Source organism: Geotrypetes seraphini, chromosome 7 (assembly GCF_902459505.1).
Source record: "Geotrypetes seraphini chromosome 7, aGeoSer1.1, whole genome shotgun sequence".
Lineage (NCBI taxonomy): Eukaryota > Metazoa > Chordata > Amphibia > Gymnophiona > Dermophiidae > Geotrypetes > Geotrypetes seraphini.
The window spans coordinates 196,143,843-196,160,043 of record NC_047090.1 but is presented as its reverse complement, the minus strand read 5'-3'; the positions used below and the strand labels follow the sequence as shown (position 1 = coordinate 196,160,043).

The 16,201-nt window shown below is 47.5% G+C and overlaps 1 protein-coding gene across 8 annotated transcripts in view; it reads left to right on the top strand.

Annotated features, from left to right (window-relative positions):
* The window catches only part of LIN52 (lin-52 DREAM MuvB core complex component), a 358,493-nt gene that overhangs the window by 35,921 nt on the left and 306,371 nt on the right, over positions 1–16,201 (top strand). For all 8 annotated transcript variants that reach the window (XR_004540048.1, XM_033951064.1, XM_033951067.1 and 5 more), the window contains exon 2: positions 11,172–11,246. Coding sequence is in view for 7 of the 8 variants with exons in the window: in XM_033951064.1 (XP_033806955.1) it covers positions 11,172–11,246 (75 nt within the window). In the remaining variant the exon portion in view is untranslated. The remainder of the gene's footprint in view (positions 1–11,171; positions 11,247–16,201) is intronic.

Sequence of the window (16,201 nt, the reverse complement as noted above, 5' to 3'; positions counted from 1 at the left end):
AATATTAAAAGGATTTGATAAAATGGACCAAGAAACAGCATTACTAACATTTTCAAATGTGACACGGACTAGAGGTCATAGCCTGAAACTGAGTGGCAGTAGGTTCAGGACAAATGTCGGGAAGTTCTGTTTCGCGCAACGCGTGGTGGGTGCTTGGAATGCACTCCCCGGGGAGGTTGTGGAGGAGACTACTGTACTGGGATTCAAGCGCAAGTTGGATGCACACCTTCTTGCATATCATATTGAGGGATACGGTAATTTTGGGTCTCCAAAAAGGAGTACTTAAATGGGCCGCCGTGGGTGCGGATCGCTAGACTAGATGGACCTTGGTCTGATCCGGCGAAGGCGTTTCTTATGTTCTTATGACTTCGCACATCTTTTTGATAATGTGGTCTCCAGAATTGAACACAATATTCCAGATGAGGTCTCACCATGGATCTGTACAAGGGCATTATGACTTTGTGCCTCCGGCTGACGAAATCTCTACGGATGCATCCCACCATTTGTCTAGCCTTGGATGCAGCTTTCTCCACCTGTTGGCAGTTTTCATGTCTTCACTAATGATCACTCCTAAATCACGTTCTGCCCTAATCCTAGCTAAGGTCTCAACATTTAGAGTGTAAGTTCTGCATGGGTTTCTGCTGTCAAGGTGCATGACCTTACATTTTTTAGCATTGAACCCTAGCTGCCAAGTCGAGGACCAATGTTCCAATAAGAGCAGGTCCTGCTCCATACTGTCGGCCAAAGCGCTGTTACCTACTATGTTGCATAGTTTGGCGTCGTCGGCAAATAATGTTATTTTACCTTGAAGCCCCTGAGTCAGGTCTCTTATGTATACAGTGGTGCCTCGCATAACGGACGCCTCGCACAGCGAACGCTGCGCACAACGAACTTTATGTCTTGATTCGTACAACGAACTTCGTTTCACACAACGAAGTCGCCCGAGCTGCATCCTTCCGCGCAGGCACTGCGCTTAACTGCCCTCTCTCCGCCTGGCTCCCTCTTGCCCCCCCCGACTCCCCGACACGATCGGGGCAAGAGGGAGCCCAAGCCCTCTTGCCCCCCCCGACTCCCCGACACGATCGGGGCAAGAGGGAGCCCAAGCCCTCTTGCCCCCCCGACTCCCCGACACGATCGGGGCAAGAGGGAGCCCAAGCCCTCTTGCCCCCCCGACTCCCCGACACGATCGGGGCAAGAGGGAGCTCAAGCCCTCTTGCCCCCCCGACTCCCCGACACGATCGGGGCAAGAGGGAGCCCAAGCCCTCTTGCCCCCCCGACTCCCCGACACGATCGGGCCAGGAGGGAGCCCAAGTCCTCCTGGCCACGGCGACCCCCTAACCCCACCCTGCACTACATTACGGGCAGGAGGGATCCCAGGCCCTCCTGCCCTCGACGCAAACCCCCCCTCCCCCCAACGACCGCCCCCCCCAAGAACCTCCGACCGCCCCCCAGCCGACCCGCGACCCCCCTGGCCGACCCCCACGACACCCCCAACCCCCTTCCCCGTACCTTTCTGTAGTTGGCCGGACAGACGGGAGCCAAACCCGCCTGTCCGGCAGGCAGCCAACGACGGAATGAGGCCGGATTGGCCCATCCGTCCCAAAGCTCCGCCTACTGGTGGGGCCTAAGGCGCCTGGGCCAATCAGAATAGGCCCGGGAGCCTTAGGTCCCTCCTGGGGGCGGGGCCTGAGGCACATGGGCCCAACCCGACCATGTGCCTCAGGCCCTGCCCCCAGGAGGGACCTAAAGCTCCCGGGCCTATTCTGATTGGCCCAGGCGCCTTAGGCCCCACCAGTAGGCGGAGCTTTGGGACGGATGGGCCAATCCGGCCTCATTCCGTCGTTGGCTGCCTGCCGGACAGGCGGGTTTGGCTCCCGTCTGTCCGGCCAACTACAGAAAGGTACGGGGAAGGGGGTTGGGGGTGTCGTGGGGGTCGGCCAGGGGGGTCGCGGGTCGGCTGGGGGGGCGGTCGGAGGTTCTTGGGGGGGGCGGTCGTTGGGGGGAGGGGGGGTTTGCGTCGAGGGCAGGAGGGCCTGGGATCCCTCCTGCCCGTAATGTAGTGCAGGGTGGGGTTAGGGGGTCGCCGTGGCCAGGAGGACTTGGGCTCCCTCCTGGCCCGATATTGTCGGGGAGTTGGGTAATCGGCGGGGCAAGAGGGCTTGGGCTCCCTCTTGCCCCGATCGTGTCGGGGAGTCGGGGGGGGGGCAAGAGGGCTTGGGCTCCCTCTTGCCCCGATCGTGTCGGGGAGTCGGGGGGGCAAGAGGGCTTGGGCTCCCTCTTGCCCCGATCGTGTCGGGGAGTCGGGGGGCAAGAGGGCTTGGGCTCCCTCTTGCCCCGATCGTGTCGGGGAGTCGGGGGGGCAAGAGGGCTTGAGCTCCCTCTTGCCCCGATCGTGTCGGGGGTGCCAGGGACCACACGGAGTCACCCACCGTACCACCCGATTCGGGTAAGCGCAGGTATCGGTGGGTGGCTTATTTGCGGGGGGGTGCCTTATTTTACATTTTTTTCTAAAAAGGGGGGGCTGTCTTATTTGATGGCCCTGCCTTATCATCGGGGAAACACGGTAGAAAAAAAAAAAAAAATGAACAGTTAAGTCCCAGTTTTTGCCGCTGAGACTCTGCCCTCTCTCACTGTAAAATTAGACTCTACTTAGTCTGTCTTTAAATTTAAAAAATGTGTGTTGTTTTAAAAAACAATTATGTTTTTAGATGTATCTAAATAAAAATAATAACCAAAAATTTATCTTTTTTTATGTCATCTTAGCATATTTTATGCTGCAGAACGAATTATTTTTTTTTACATGTATTCTTATGGGAAAACGCGTTTCACATAACGAACGTTTCGCATAACAAACTTGCTCCTGGAACCAATTAAGTTCGTTGTGTGAGGCACCACTGTATATTGAAAAGGATCGGTCCCAAGACTGAGCCCTGTGGCACTCCACTGGTCAACTCCGATGTATTGGACGGGATACCGTTAACCACTACCCTCTGGAGTCTACCGCTTAACCAGTCATTGACCCATGTCGTCAATGTTGCTCCCAATCCCATCGACGTCATCTTGCTCAACAATCTGCGGTGTGGGACGCTATCAAAAGCTTTGCTGAAGTCCAAGTACATGACGTCCAGAGACTCCCCCTTATCCAGTTTCCTTATAACCCAGTCAAAGAAGCTGATTAGATTGGATTGGCAGGACCTTCCCTTTGTGAATCCATGCTGTTGGGGATCCTGTAGATTCTCCTCGATCAGGATCGGATCTAATTTGTGTTTAATAAGTCTTTCCATGAGTTTACTCACTATTGAGGTGAGACTCACCGGTCATTAATTCGCAGCCTCCGTCCTGCAACTCTTTTTGTGCAGTGGAATGATGTTAGCCGTTTTCCAGTCCAAGGGGACTTTTCCGGTACTCAGGGAAAGATTGAAGAGCACGGATAGCAGTTCCGCCAGGACATCACACAACTCCCTAAGAATCCTGGGGTGTAGATTGTCCGGTCCCATGGCTTTGTTCACCTTGAGTCTTGATATTTCGCAGTAGACGCTGCTGGGTGTAAACTTGAAATTTTGAAATGGATCTTCCGAGGTTTGCCTTGCCTGCAGCTGTGGACCGGTCCCCGGCGCCTCGCAGGTAAAGACTGAGCAAAAGTATTCATTTAGTAGTTTGGCTTTATCAGAATCCGATTCTGCATAATTCCCGTCTCTTTTCCTGAGGCATACTATCCCATCTGTGTTTTGTTTCCTGTCGCTAATGTATCTGAAGAAGGATTTATCCCCTTTATTAATGTTTTTCGCTAGATGTTCTTCTGTTTGAATCTTGGCCTCTCTGACTGCCGATTTGACTGATTTAGACCTATATTGGGGATAGTAGGGGCGTTGGAAAGAAAAGTAATCAAGTCAAGGTGGTGACCTTTCCAATGTTTTGTAGTCGGGGGAGGCTTGAAAAAACCTAGCGATGTGAGGAAGGAAAGTAGGTCGGCTACGTTAGAATTCTCTTCATGCTCGAAGTGTAAATTAACATCACCGGCTAAGAGATTGTGGGTGCCGGCTGCCGAGTTAGTAAAGAGGAATTCGTAGAAGTCTTCTTTTGCTAGATTCCGTTTGTTGGGGGGGACATATAAAATATCATAACGATTAAGTTGTCTTTACAGTCCATTTTGGATATTTTGCAAGTGAGGATTTCCAGGTCGTTGGTTAATTTAGAATCTAGAACTTGGAACTCAAAATGATCTCGGAGAATAATAGCTAGGCCACCTCCTCTTTTTGAGTTTCTTGATAGGGGGATAATTTTGTAGTCTGATGGTAGTATTTCACCTATGATTGCATCCTGATCGGAAATTAGCCATGTTTCGGTTAGAAGTACAATATCTAGGTGGGTTTCTTCCAGCCAGTCTTTGATCAATTGGGCTTTATTCCTAGCCGAACGAATGTTCAGATATGCTCCAGAGAAAATGAATTGTTCCAAAGGATGAGGGTTCAGTACGTTGTAAGTTTTTTAGGGATCGTTTTCTTTTGTGTGTTGGTCTAGAGCAGTGGTTCCCAAACCTGTCCTGGGGGACCCCCAGCCAGTCAGGTTTTCAAGATATCCCTAATGAATATGCATAAGAGAGATTTGCATATAATGGAAGTGACAGGTATGCAAATCTATCTCATGCATATTCATTAGGGATATCTTGAAAACCTGACTGGCTGGGGGTCCCCCAGGACAGGTTTGGGAACCACTGGTCTAGAGGGATGGCGGGTGGCGTTGACCACAGAGATTGGGAAAGGGCTTGTTTCTGTGCAATCATGAAGGAGACAATGGGGGCGGAGAGTATTTTCAGGCCCTGAGATTATATTCCATGTAATGTAGGTTGGGATAGGTTCGAAGGCTAAGGCTTTTGAAATCCAACCTCTCATTTTATACATTACAGTTTCATCTTTGATCAGAACCTTGGTTTCGGGGAGTTCCCCATGTCTCTCCTCCTGTATTTCACTCTAGAGCTCTTGCATTCCTCCACAGGAGGAAGACAAGAGAGACAATAAACAAAAGTCTGCAGAACAAGAAGGGGACGGAAAGGAAAATGGATCGCAAGGGAAACCAACAAGAAAACAAATCCATCGAGACTTAAACTGTATGTACACTAATGCAAGAAGCCTGACAAACAAAATGGGGGAACTAGAAACCAGGGCCAAAGATGAGAACCTAGACATCATAGCAATCACGGAAACATGGTGGAACGAGGACAACAAATGGGACACAGCACTACCAGGGTACAAGCTCTACCGAAGAGACAGGACACATCAGAAAGGAGGAGGAATAGCACTTTATGTAACGGATACAATTCAATCGATCGGAGTGGACACACCAACAATTAATGACCAACTGGAATCAATATGGGTTAAAATACCAGGAAGAAAGGGAACCGAGATAAAGATGGGGCTGTACTACCGCCCGCCCGGACAAACAGAAGCAATAGATGAAGAACTGAGAGCTGAGTTGAGGCGAGAATGTAAAAACGCTAACACCATAGTTATGGGAGATTTCAACTACCCAGGGATAGACTGGAGCCATGGAATTTCCAATTGTTCAAAGGAATTGGAGTTCCTAGAGGCTGTAGGGGACTGTTACTTGGAACAGCTCGTCAAAGAACCAACGAGAGGGGCAGCTATTCTGGATTTAATCCTTAATGGGCTGAGAGGACCTGCCCAAGAAGTGGAAGTAGCAGGACCTTTAGGGAACAGTGACCACAACACGATCCAATTCAAAGTGGAACTAAGTATGCCAAAGGGGAGGAGAACCACTGTAACAACGTTCAACTTCAAGAAAGGGAACTATGATGCCATGAGACACATGGTAAAGAGAAAACTCAAGAACAGCACCAGAAAGGCACTGACGGTGGACCAAGCCTGGACCCTTTTTAAGGACACAGTGAACGAGGCGCAAAGCCGATATATACCCAGATTTAGAAAAGGGGGCAGAAAGAATCAAGCAAAGGACCCAGCATGGTTAACAAGAGAAGTTAAGAAGGTGGTAGGAGATAAGAAAAAATCCTTCAGGACATGGAAAAAGGATAAAACTGAGGAAAATTGGAAAAAGCACAGGAAGCACCAAAAAGAATGCCACCGCGTAGTCAGAACAGCAAAGAGAGAATATGAAGAGAAACTTGCAAAGGAGGCACGGAACTTTAAACCTTTCTTTCGATATGTGAAAGGGAAACAGCCGGCGAGGGAGGAAGTGGGACCCCTGGATGAGGGGGATAGGAAAGGAGTGGTAAAGGAGGAAAAGGAAGTGGCGGACAGATTAAACACGTTCTTCTCGTCGGTCTTCACAAAAGAGGACACATCCAATGTTCCGGAACCGGAAAAATTCTTCAAAGGGGACCAAGAGGAAAAATTATCGTGCATGGTGGTAAGCCTCGAAGACGTACTCAAACAGATAGATAGGCTAAAAACTGACAAATCGCCAGGCCCGGACGGAATTCACCCAAGAATACTAAGAGAACTTAGAAACGAAATAGCGGAGTTACTGCAACAGATTTGTAACCTATCCCTGAAAACAGGGGTAATACCGGAAGACTGGAGGATAGCAAATGTTACACCTATCTTCAAGAAAGGAACCAGAGGCGACCCGGGGAATTATAGACCGGTCAGCTTGACCTCAGTTCCAGGGACGATGGCCGAATCATTGATCAAGAACAGTATCAGTGAGCACATAGAAAAAAATAAGCTGATGAGAACAAGCCAGCATGGTTTCTGTACGGGAAGATCCTGCCAAACAAACCTACTGCACTTCTTCGAGGGGATAAGCGGACATTTGGACAAAGGTGACCCCATAGATATAGTATACCTAGACTTCCAGAAAGCCTTCGACAAGGTACCTCATGAGCGCCTTCTAAGGAAACTGTGGAACCACGGGGTGGAAGGGGACATACACAGATGGATCAAAAACTGGTTGGCAAACAGGAAACAGAGGGTAGGAGTAAAGGGACACTATTCTGACTGGAAAGGGGTCACAAGTGGCGTCCCACAAGGGTCAGTGCTGGGACCGCTGCTATTCAATATATTTATTAATGACTTGGAAACAGGGACAAAGTGTGAAGTTATAAAATTTGCGGATGACACAAAACTCTCTGGTAAGGTTAGATCTGTAGAGGAATGTGAAAAACTCCAAAGGGATCTGGACAAACTGAGTGAGTGGGCAGATAAATGGCAGATGAGTTTTAATGTGGAGAAATGTAAAGTTATGCACATAGGGAAAGGGAACCTGATGTACAACTACATGATGGGGGGGATGACATTGGGAAAAGGCAACCTAGAAAAGGACTTGGGGGTTTTGGTGGATAAAACAATGAAACCGGCAGCACAATGCACAGCGGCCTCAAAAAAGGCGAACAGAATGTTGGGCATTATCAAAAAAGGTATCACTACCAGAACCAAGGAAGTTATCCTCCCGCTGTACAGGGCAATGGTGCGACCGCATCTGGAGTACTGCGTCCAGTACTGGTCGCCGTACCTAAAGAAAGATATGGCGATACTCAAGAGGGTCCAGCGAAGAGCGACAAAAATGATAAAGGGCATGGAAAACCTCTCGTATGCTGAGAGGCTGGAGAAGTTGGGGCTCTTTTCCCTAGAAAAGAGGAGACTTAGAGGGGATATGATAGAAACTTATAAGATCATGAAGGGTATAGTGAAGGTAGAGAGAGACAGATTCTTCAGATTGGCGGGGGCAACAAGAACTAGAGGACACTCAAAAAAATTGAAGGGAGATAGTTTTAGAACAAATGCTAGGAAGTTCTTCTTTACCCAGAGGGTGGTGGACACCTGGAATGCGCTTCCAGAGGGGGTGGTTGAGCAGAGTACGGTTTTGGGTTTCAAAAAGGGATTGGACGAATTCCTGAGGGGTAAGGGAATCCAGGAGTACAATTAGAGGGTTACTATACAAGACAAAATGCTCTTGAGTAATAGATCACTACAGGTCATTGACCTGGGGGGCCGCCGCGGGAGCGGACTGCTGGGCATGATGGACCTATGGTCTGACTCGGCAGAGGCCATGCTTATGTGCTTATGAATTTGCCCAAATAACTTAATAGTTAACTGGGTAAATTCCCAGAGATGAAAACTAAAGGGGACAGCAGACTCCTGGGAGAAGGAGATTTCAAAACCTGTGATTGACATCCTTCTGCAGTATGCTCACGAGAATGGACAGATTTAAGGTTCAGCATATTAGCACTACCCACTGCATTAAAAATAAGTGGTGCAGGGAAAGAAACAGTGACTTTTGACACATGGTTACCAGAAGAATTTTCAACCCAACTGCCCTCCTTCTTGAAATTATGTTTAAATGATTTTTATTATTCCAGCAGTAAGAAGCAAATACAAACAGTAGTACCATTCAGGAAATAACATTTTCAACAATATAATCAATTCCCCTCCCCTTCCCCCCTCCCCAAGAATCCATGGCCAGTCCAACAGCTGAGAGTGGGAATAAAATCTTAAAGATTCAAAAGTCTACTGCGAGCACGCGGTGTGAGGTTCTGCCAGAAGTGCTCCCACACCTGCCAAAATTTGCAGCCCGGGCCAAGAGTCAAGTCTCCCACCATGCGTCTCTCCAGTGTTGCGTGCATTATCATTAGGGATCTCCATTGTGCATATGACGGGGGATCACGGGAGAGCCAGTTGGTGAGGATGGCTTTTTTTCCCATCAAAAGGGCTCTGGAGATAAATGCTGACATTCCCCTGGGTTTGGGCGAGGCTATATTATAAAATCCAAATAACGCCCTCGGTTGCGGAAGCCATCGCCTTCCCCAAAGTGATGTAGTATATAGGCCAAGATGTCTCCAAAACTGTTGGATTGCGGGGCAGGCCCAAAACATGTGACTCAAAGATGCGTGAGCCTGATTGCATTTCGGGCAAGAATGCGACGCAGTAATCCCCATCCGGGCTGCACGTTCCGGTGGAATGTAAAGTCTAAGAACAATTTTCAATTGCATTTCCCAGTGAGTAATATTGGGTGACACCTTCTGAATGTTCTTCAGGACCCGTTGTAACTGTTGAGCAGTCACCTGGCAATGCAAGTCCTCAGCCCACGCTGTCGCTAATATATCCAGATTCATACTTGGTTGGCAATCCCGGATCCCCACAATATGAAATCGTAGAGCAATCCTCTGTTGGGCTGAAAGGCTGAAGAGTTCCGAAAGCGCCTCCCTGCAGACTTCAGTAAGGGCAGCCACTGGGAGGGACTGAACATAGTGACGGATCTGGTAATAGGCGAAGAGATCATTAACCTGTAGGTCAAAAGTTCGTTGCAGCTCAGCAAATGTGACCAGGCTCCCCTCCTCCGAAAACAGGTGAAAAATATATTGTAGACCTTGTGCTTGCCACCTAAGAAAGGTGGCATTTTGCATGCCCAGCTGGAAAGCTCCATTGCCCAGTATAGGCAAATATAAAGACACCCTAGAAGACAATTTGGCTGTTTTACAGACCCATCTCCATGTCCTTCTGGCCGGCGTAAAAATGAGGTAGTGAGACACCAAAGGACGTATCCTCGGATCAGCCACATGTAGAAAATAGCTCACATGGAACGGAGCCAGCAGAGATAACTCCAGTGGTGTAGCAGAAAAATCAGATGTGCCTCTAAACCAATCATTAATATGTCTCATCTGACAAGCCATAGCATACCAACGTACATTTAATAAACCATAGCCTCCCCTATCCCTGGGCAGACACATCCGTAGCAAGGGCATACGTGGTCGCTTACTACCCCATAGAAAACGCTGTAGCTCTTTCGTTAAACGAATGTTATGGGCATGGGACAGCAGCAGAGGTAAAACCTGAAAATGATATAACCATTTGGGAAAGAGCACCATATTAAAAAGGGCTACCCGGCCCGCCACCGATAAGGGAAAAGTGGACCAATTCTGTAGATGTTGTGAGGTGTCTTGAAGCAATGGGGTGATATTGCTGGTGTACAGGGTCGTAAGGTCTCAGGGGATCTGTACCCCCAAATAGCAAATTGAAGTCTGAGCCCACGTAAATGGGAAGTGACCGCTTCAGGTCTGTTGTAGTGTCAGGGGACTAGCTAGGGCCATAGATTTCTGGTAGTTCTACGTAAATCCCGAATAAAAGTTGAATTCGTCAAGCGCTTGCAATAAATATCGAAAAGAGTGAGCGGGGTCAGTTAGCAAAAATAATAGGTCATCTGCAAAGGCCAACACTTTGAGTGAATGAGTCCCGAAGTCCCTCTCCTTGAAATTAAAAAAAAAAAAAAGTTTCTACATACCAGATATGACATGCCTTCCCTTCCCTCTCCTTTCCCATGTCAAAATGAGGACCCCCCCCTATTCTCTAGGAGTCTAGCTGTCCCCTCTCCAACCCCTTCTAACCCTAATTTTAAAAAGACAAAACTAAAAATCCCTAGTGTCTAGTGGCGCCAAGAGTCAGGAACGATGCCTTCTCACTCCAACCTCTGTCAATGCCATCTTGAAAAATGGTGGCACCTGAGATGCACTGACTGGGATCATTGTGCCATATAAGAGAATTTGGCAGACTGATCTTGCAGGATGCATTGTGCAGGGCCAGGAACTGCTTTTTTTCTACATAATAGCACTGGAGTCCGGCTTGAATGAGCATTGCTCCTGAGGAGGGTGTGGGGGGCCACTAGACTACCAGGGATGGGAGAGGGTTTGCTTGAGGGGAAGGGGTAGCACCAGAAATTATGGGTTTGGTTCAGGGAGAGAGTGGGACCGATGCACATGCTGATGTTGGCAGCCTCACTTGAGTGTGTTTTAAATGTCACTCTTCGTATCAGTGCAGGAAGGGTGACGATTTCTAATGAGCTGTGGATTACTTCCAAGATTTTAACACGGTACTAATTTGCATTCTCATTACTGCTTTGCATGGTAAATATTTTGCGGGAACCTTGTATTCAAAGTTGTGCAATCTGTGGCTCCAACATGTGGCTCTCTGCATTGGCCCCTGTGTTCTTTAATCTAGTTCCTTCCCTCCAGTCATTTTTCCCATGGCTTATTTGGAGGAGGGGGGGGAGAATGCCAGTAATAGGTATCAGTAGCAAAAAGTCTGTTTCAAGGTAATTTGACAAATTAATGGTAAACTTAAATGTCTGTAGGTGATCTGGGATATTTTAGTGGGAGAGGATTTATGTTTTGGTCTGCAATCTGATTGGTTGTATTCTTTTAGGGACAGATCTGGAGGCCTCTTTGCTGAGTTTTGAGAAGCTTGACAGAGCATCACCAGACTTGTGGCCAGAGCAACGTAAGTCAGGATAAAGGCTCATAGTTGTGGGTTACATATATTGTATGTAGGTATTTTCTCTGTCCCTAGTCTAAGTTTGTGTTATTTCTTTTTTTGTATTGTATCTGGGGCAGTGGAGGGTCACAGGGAGCTACAGTGGGAATTGAGCCCAGTTCCTCATGTTCTCAGCCCCTGCACTAACCATTACACTCCTGGACTCGTACACTTTATCCAACCTACAGTACAAATGGCTGTACACAGCAAACATCTAGAGATCTCCATAAAGCCCTGTCGCTTTTATTTTTGCAAGTTTGTTGCTAGATCAACTGTGCTTCTTTATGCAGCCAGACCAGTCTAGATGTGTAGAGTTATTGGCCTGCAAGCAGCTGGTGCTGGACAATTTCCAGTATCTTTAGTCTCCAGCTACTACTTACTACTACTTATCATTTCTGTAGAACTGAAAGGTGTATGCAGCACTGTACATTTAACATGCAATAGACAGTCCCTGCTCAGAAGAACTTAAAATCTAATTTGGGGAGTTTCTTGCAGGAAGAATGATAGGATGGACATAAGTATCTTGCAGCGAGTGTGAGTTAGGAGTGGACTTTTAGCTCGGATATGAATACTGCTAGAGATGAAGAGTAGAGAATGACATGGGGAAAAAATCTGTCCCCGTCCCCGGCCCACCATCCTCTGCACCACCCCGTCACCGCCGTTCCCTTCACCGCCCCGTCACCGCCATCCCTTTCACCGCCCCGTCACCACCACTGCCATCCCATTCACCGCCCCGTCACCGTCCCCGCTGCATCCATATAAGCCTTAGTACTGTAATATTTAGCTTATTCCTTTCTTATAAATCAAAGTTCCTTCTGCTGAACTAGAGAAAGAGATGTTCAGCTGGCAGGGCTTTGTTTATAAATTTTTATCAACACAACTAATATACTACTTTATCCTGAAGCAAAAAAAAAAATAAATAAATAGAATTTTTTTTCTACCTTTGTTGTCTGGTTTCTGCTTTCCACATCTTCTCATTCAATTCCTTCCATCCACTGTGTGTCTTCTCTCTGCGTCTTCCATTTGCTGTTACTGTGCCTCTCCCTTCACCCCCCCCCCCAACTGGTCTAGCACCCATCTTCTTCCCTCTGCTCCCCCATAGTCTGGCATCTGTCTTCTTCCCACTCTGTCTTCCACATTTCCCTTCAGGGTCTGTTCCTCTCCACCCTCCTTCAATGTCTGTCCTATTCCTTTCTACCACCACCCTTCCCTCCCTCCTTTACCATCTGTTCCTTTCTACCACCCTTCAGCTCCTCTCGCGTGGCCTATCTATCTACCTTCCTCCCTCTTATTTTCATGGCACGTTACAATGTAATTTGTGCAAGCCACTGGAGCCTGCGAGCTCGGTCCCTGTCCCATCCCCACAAACCATCTTGCTTCTGTGCTCCTATTTTCCCCATTTCTAATATCTCCCCTATGTATCTGCCATTGCCCCCCCCCCTGTGTCCATATACCATCCCCATGGCATGTCCCCTTTATGTCTCTGTCCCTATGCCCCATGCACATAATTTCCCCTCTTTCTGTTACCTTCCTGTGTCCAGATTTCCCCTATCTTCCTCTTCCATACCAATGTGTCTCTTCTTTTCAAACCCATCTAGCTTCTTTCCCTCTTTCTTCCCACCCCCCCTGCTTCCAGCATCTGGCTCACCTGCCTGTCCTTCCCTTTCTTTCCTGCTGTGGGTTTTTCTTTCCGTCTTCATCCCCTTGGCCCAGAATCCTTTTCCCTTTCACTCCCTCCTTCCAGTTTGAGCCGGGAACACGAGCGATCGCACGGTCCCCGCAGCCACCACCCGTCTGCCCAATCGATTCTAGTGTTTAGCCAGCTCTCTCCCTTCTCCTCACCTTAGTTTTTAGGTTTTCTTTTTCGGCGACCTGCACGCTTTCCCAAAGAGCCACGCACGCGGGCTGCTCAGTGTTCAATCTTCTGCTCTGCTGCAACTTCCTGTTTCCGGTTGCGTCAGAGCAGAAGATCGAAACTGAGCAGCAGCGGGTGCGGGGCTCTTTGATAGCGTGCGAATCGCCGAAAAAGAAAGCCTACAAACTAAGGTGAGGAGAAGGAAGAGAGCTGGCTAAACACTAGGATCGATTGGGCAGGCGGGTGGTGGCTGTGGGGACCGCGCGATCCTTCATGCCTCACTGCGGGGACAAGACCATTCACCGCTCCACGGGGCAGTGAATGGCCTTGTCCCCGTCCCCGCAGCGACTGCTATTTTTCGTTCCCCGTTTCGGCGGGTTACCCGTGGCTAAACGCGGTGGCCGCGGGTATACCGCCACCGTGTCATTCTCTAATGGAGAGCCTAATGTAATGACCACTTCTTTTTTCCATCTACTGTTCTTCCTTTGGTGCTCTGATCTCTTCCCATGGCTTTCAGTATTACCTCTTTTCCAGTGACTCACAGATCTATCTATACCTGAAATCTCAACAGACATTCAATCCCGGGTTTCAACCTGCTTGTCTGACATTGCTACCTGGATGTTTCGCCACCATCTCAAATTAAACATGGCCAAGACAGAGCTCCTTTTCTTTCCACCTAAACCCGTCTCTCTTCTTCCCCTATTCTATATTTATGTGAGCAATGCCCTCGTCCTCCCTGTCTTCATCAGCTCACAACCTTGGGGTAATCTTTGGCTCAGACTGCCAAAACCTGTAATTTCTTTCTCTACAATATGGCTAAAATCAGAATCTTTCTGAGCGCACTGCTAAGTCCCTCATCACCTTTCGCCTAGACTACTGCATCCTACTTCTCACTGGCCTTCCACTAAGCCATCTTTCTCCCCTTTAGTCTGTTCAGAACTCTTCAGTACTCCTCATATTCCACCAATGTCGCTATGCCCACGCTACCTCTCTCCTCAAGTCACTTCATTGGCTCCCTATCCATTTCCACATACAGTTCAAACTCCTCTTACTGATCTACAAGTTGCTCCTTGGTAACTCTCATCTCTCCCCACACTACCTTCCCGGGCATGCTGCTCATCAGATAAGTCTTTCTTATCAGTATCTGCCATGGACAACAATTTCAAAACATCTTCACTCCCTTACCCCCTACCAAAACCCTTCCCTATGTATTCCCTTCCATTGGTATAAGTAACTCTCTTCATTGAAAGATAGATAAACTGCTCACTAAAACCTGCCTAATCCTTCACTCCCTACCCCAGAAATCTCCAGAGATTCTCTGGTTAACGTTACCCAAACTGTTCCAATTGGGCTTATTCAAAATAAGGCTTCTACCTTTGTGGGACAAAGATTGAAGACATGGATTCAACACCCTTAGAAAGTACAGTTTATGCTTATAGGATCCTCTAATATCTTTCTTTTCCCAATTTGCCAACAAGTGGATTGCGTTTCTCCAATGCCACTGTATCGGGGGAGAGTCTTGTGTCCAGGACTGTAGGATACTTTTTTGAGCTAATAAGCTTAGTTTACAAAACAAAAGAGTATTACCCTTAAAGGATCCCATTTTATCTAAGACCAGTTGTTCAACCATCCCTCTAATAGTGCACCCCAGAATTGCAGCCATGTATCCAGAATACCTGAATCGCAGCACAATCCCAGAATGCATATATGAAAGTGTTCTTTTTAGCTCTGCATTTCCCACATAGTGGTGAAGCTACTCTCCCTGCTTTATAAAGCTGAACCTTGGTGTAATGAGCTCTGTGTAAGACCCTGAAATAACATTCTCTGAGGTCTGTTTAACTATCAGTCCCGGGAGACCGTTTATATTTTGAAGCATATCCCATGGCCCTAGAACCTTCCCTAAATCATGTCATAGTGGTTAGATCTACAGCCTCAGCACCTTGAGGTTGTGGTTTCAAGCCCCGCGCTGCTTCCTATGACCCTGGGAGGTCACTTAATCCTCCACTGCCCCAGGTACATTAGAGAGATTGTGAGCCCACCGGGACAGATAGGGAAAATGCTTGAAGTACCTGTATGTAAACTGCTTTGAGTGTGGTTGTAAAACTACAAGAAGGCAGTAAGTACACAAGTCCCAAACCCTTTCCCATATCTTTTCCTGTTTCTAGGGAATATTAGAACCTATGCAACCCTGATATGGATGTGGTCAATTCTGAAATGTCATCAAAGAACGCCCAAAGATGCTCCCATTCTTTAATCCTAGTCAGTGCTAATCAAGAGAACCAATAAGCAAACAAATCTCCCTATGTAAGTCCCCTTTGTTGACTTCGCTGCTCAAATGCTAGGAGAGCTCCTTTCTCATATAGAACACGTTCTAATTTCTGAAAGCCCTGCAATGCCCAACTTTTAAAGGTGGAATTCTTCAAGCATGATATAAAGGTCAAGTTACCTCTTATTGTAAGCTGATCTGTGACTAATGGATTTTTGCCTAGTTTCCACAAACCCCCCCTCAAAAAAAAAAAAAAAAAATCAGATTTTCCCATAAATATCATGGCAGTTGCCCCTTTTTAAGTTGCAGAAGTGTTATGACTTGTTATGGAGCATAAAAAAACCTTTTGCATTGTCAATCTAATCTAATCTAATCTAAACCTTAAGTTTATATACCGCATCATCTCCATGAGAATGGAGCTCGACACGGTTTACAAGAACTTAAAATAGTGGGTAGAGAAGAAGAAAAAGGATTACATGAACTTATGTGTAGAAGGGGGGAGAGAAAGGGGGGAAGGATAGAGCTACAATTTGCTGAAAAGCCAGGTTTTTAGTTGTTTGCAAAATAACTGAAGGGAGCTCAGGTTCCGCAGCGGGGTGGTGAGGTCGTTCCAAAGACCTGTGATTTTGAAGAGAAGGGATTTTCCCAGTTTGCCTGAATAGTGGATGCCGCGTGGAGAGGTGTGTGAAGTACTGGCAACAATATATCCAATCTCACAAATGTCTCAAAGCACGAGCTAATTGTGTCCGGACTTTTGGGTTTTACCTAACCCAACAAAACTTAAGGACTTAGAAAGTTGTG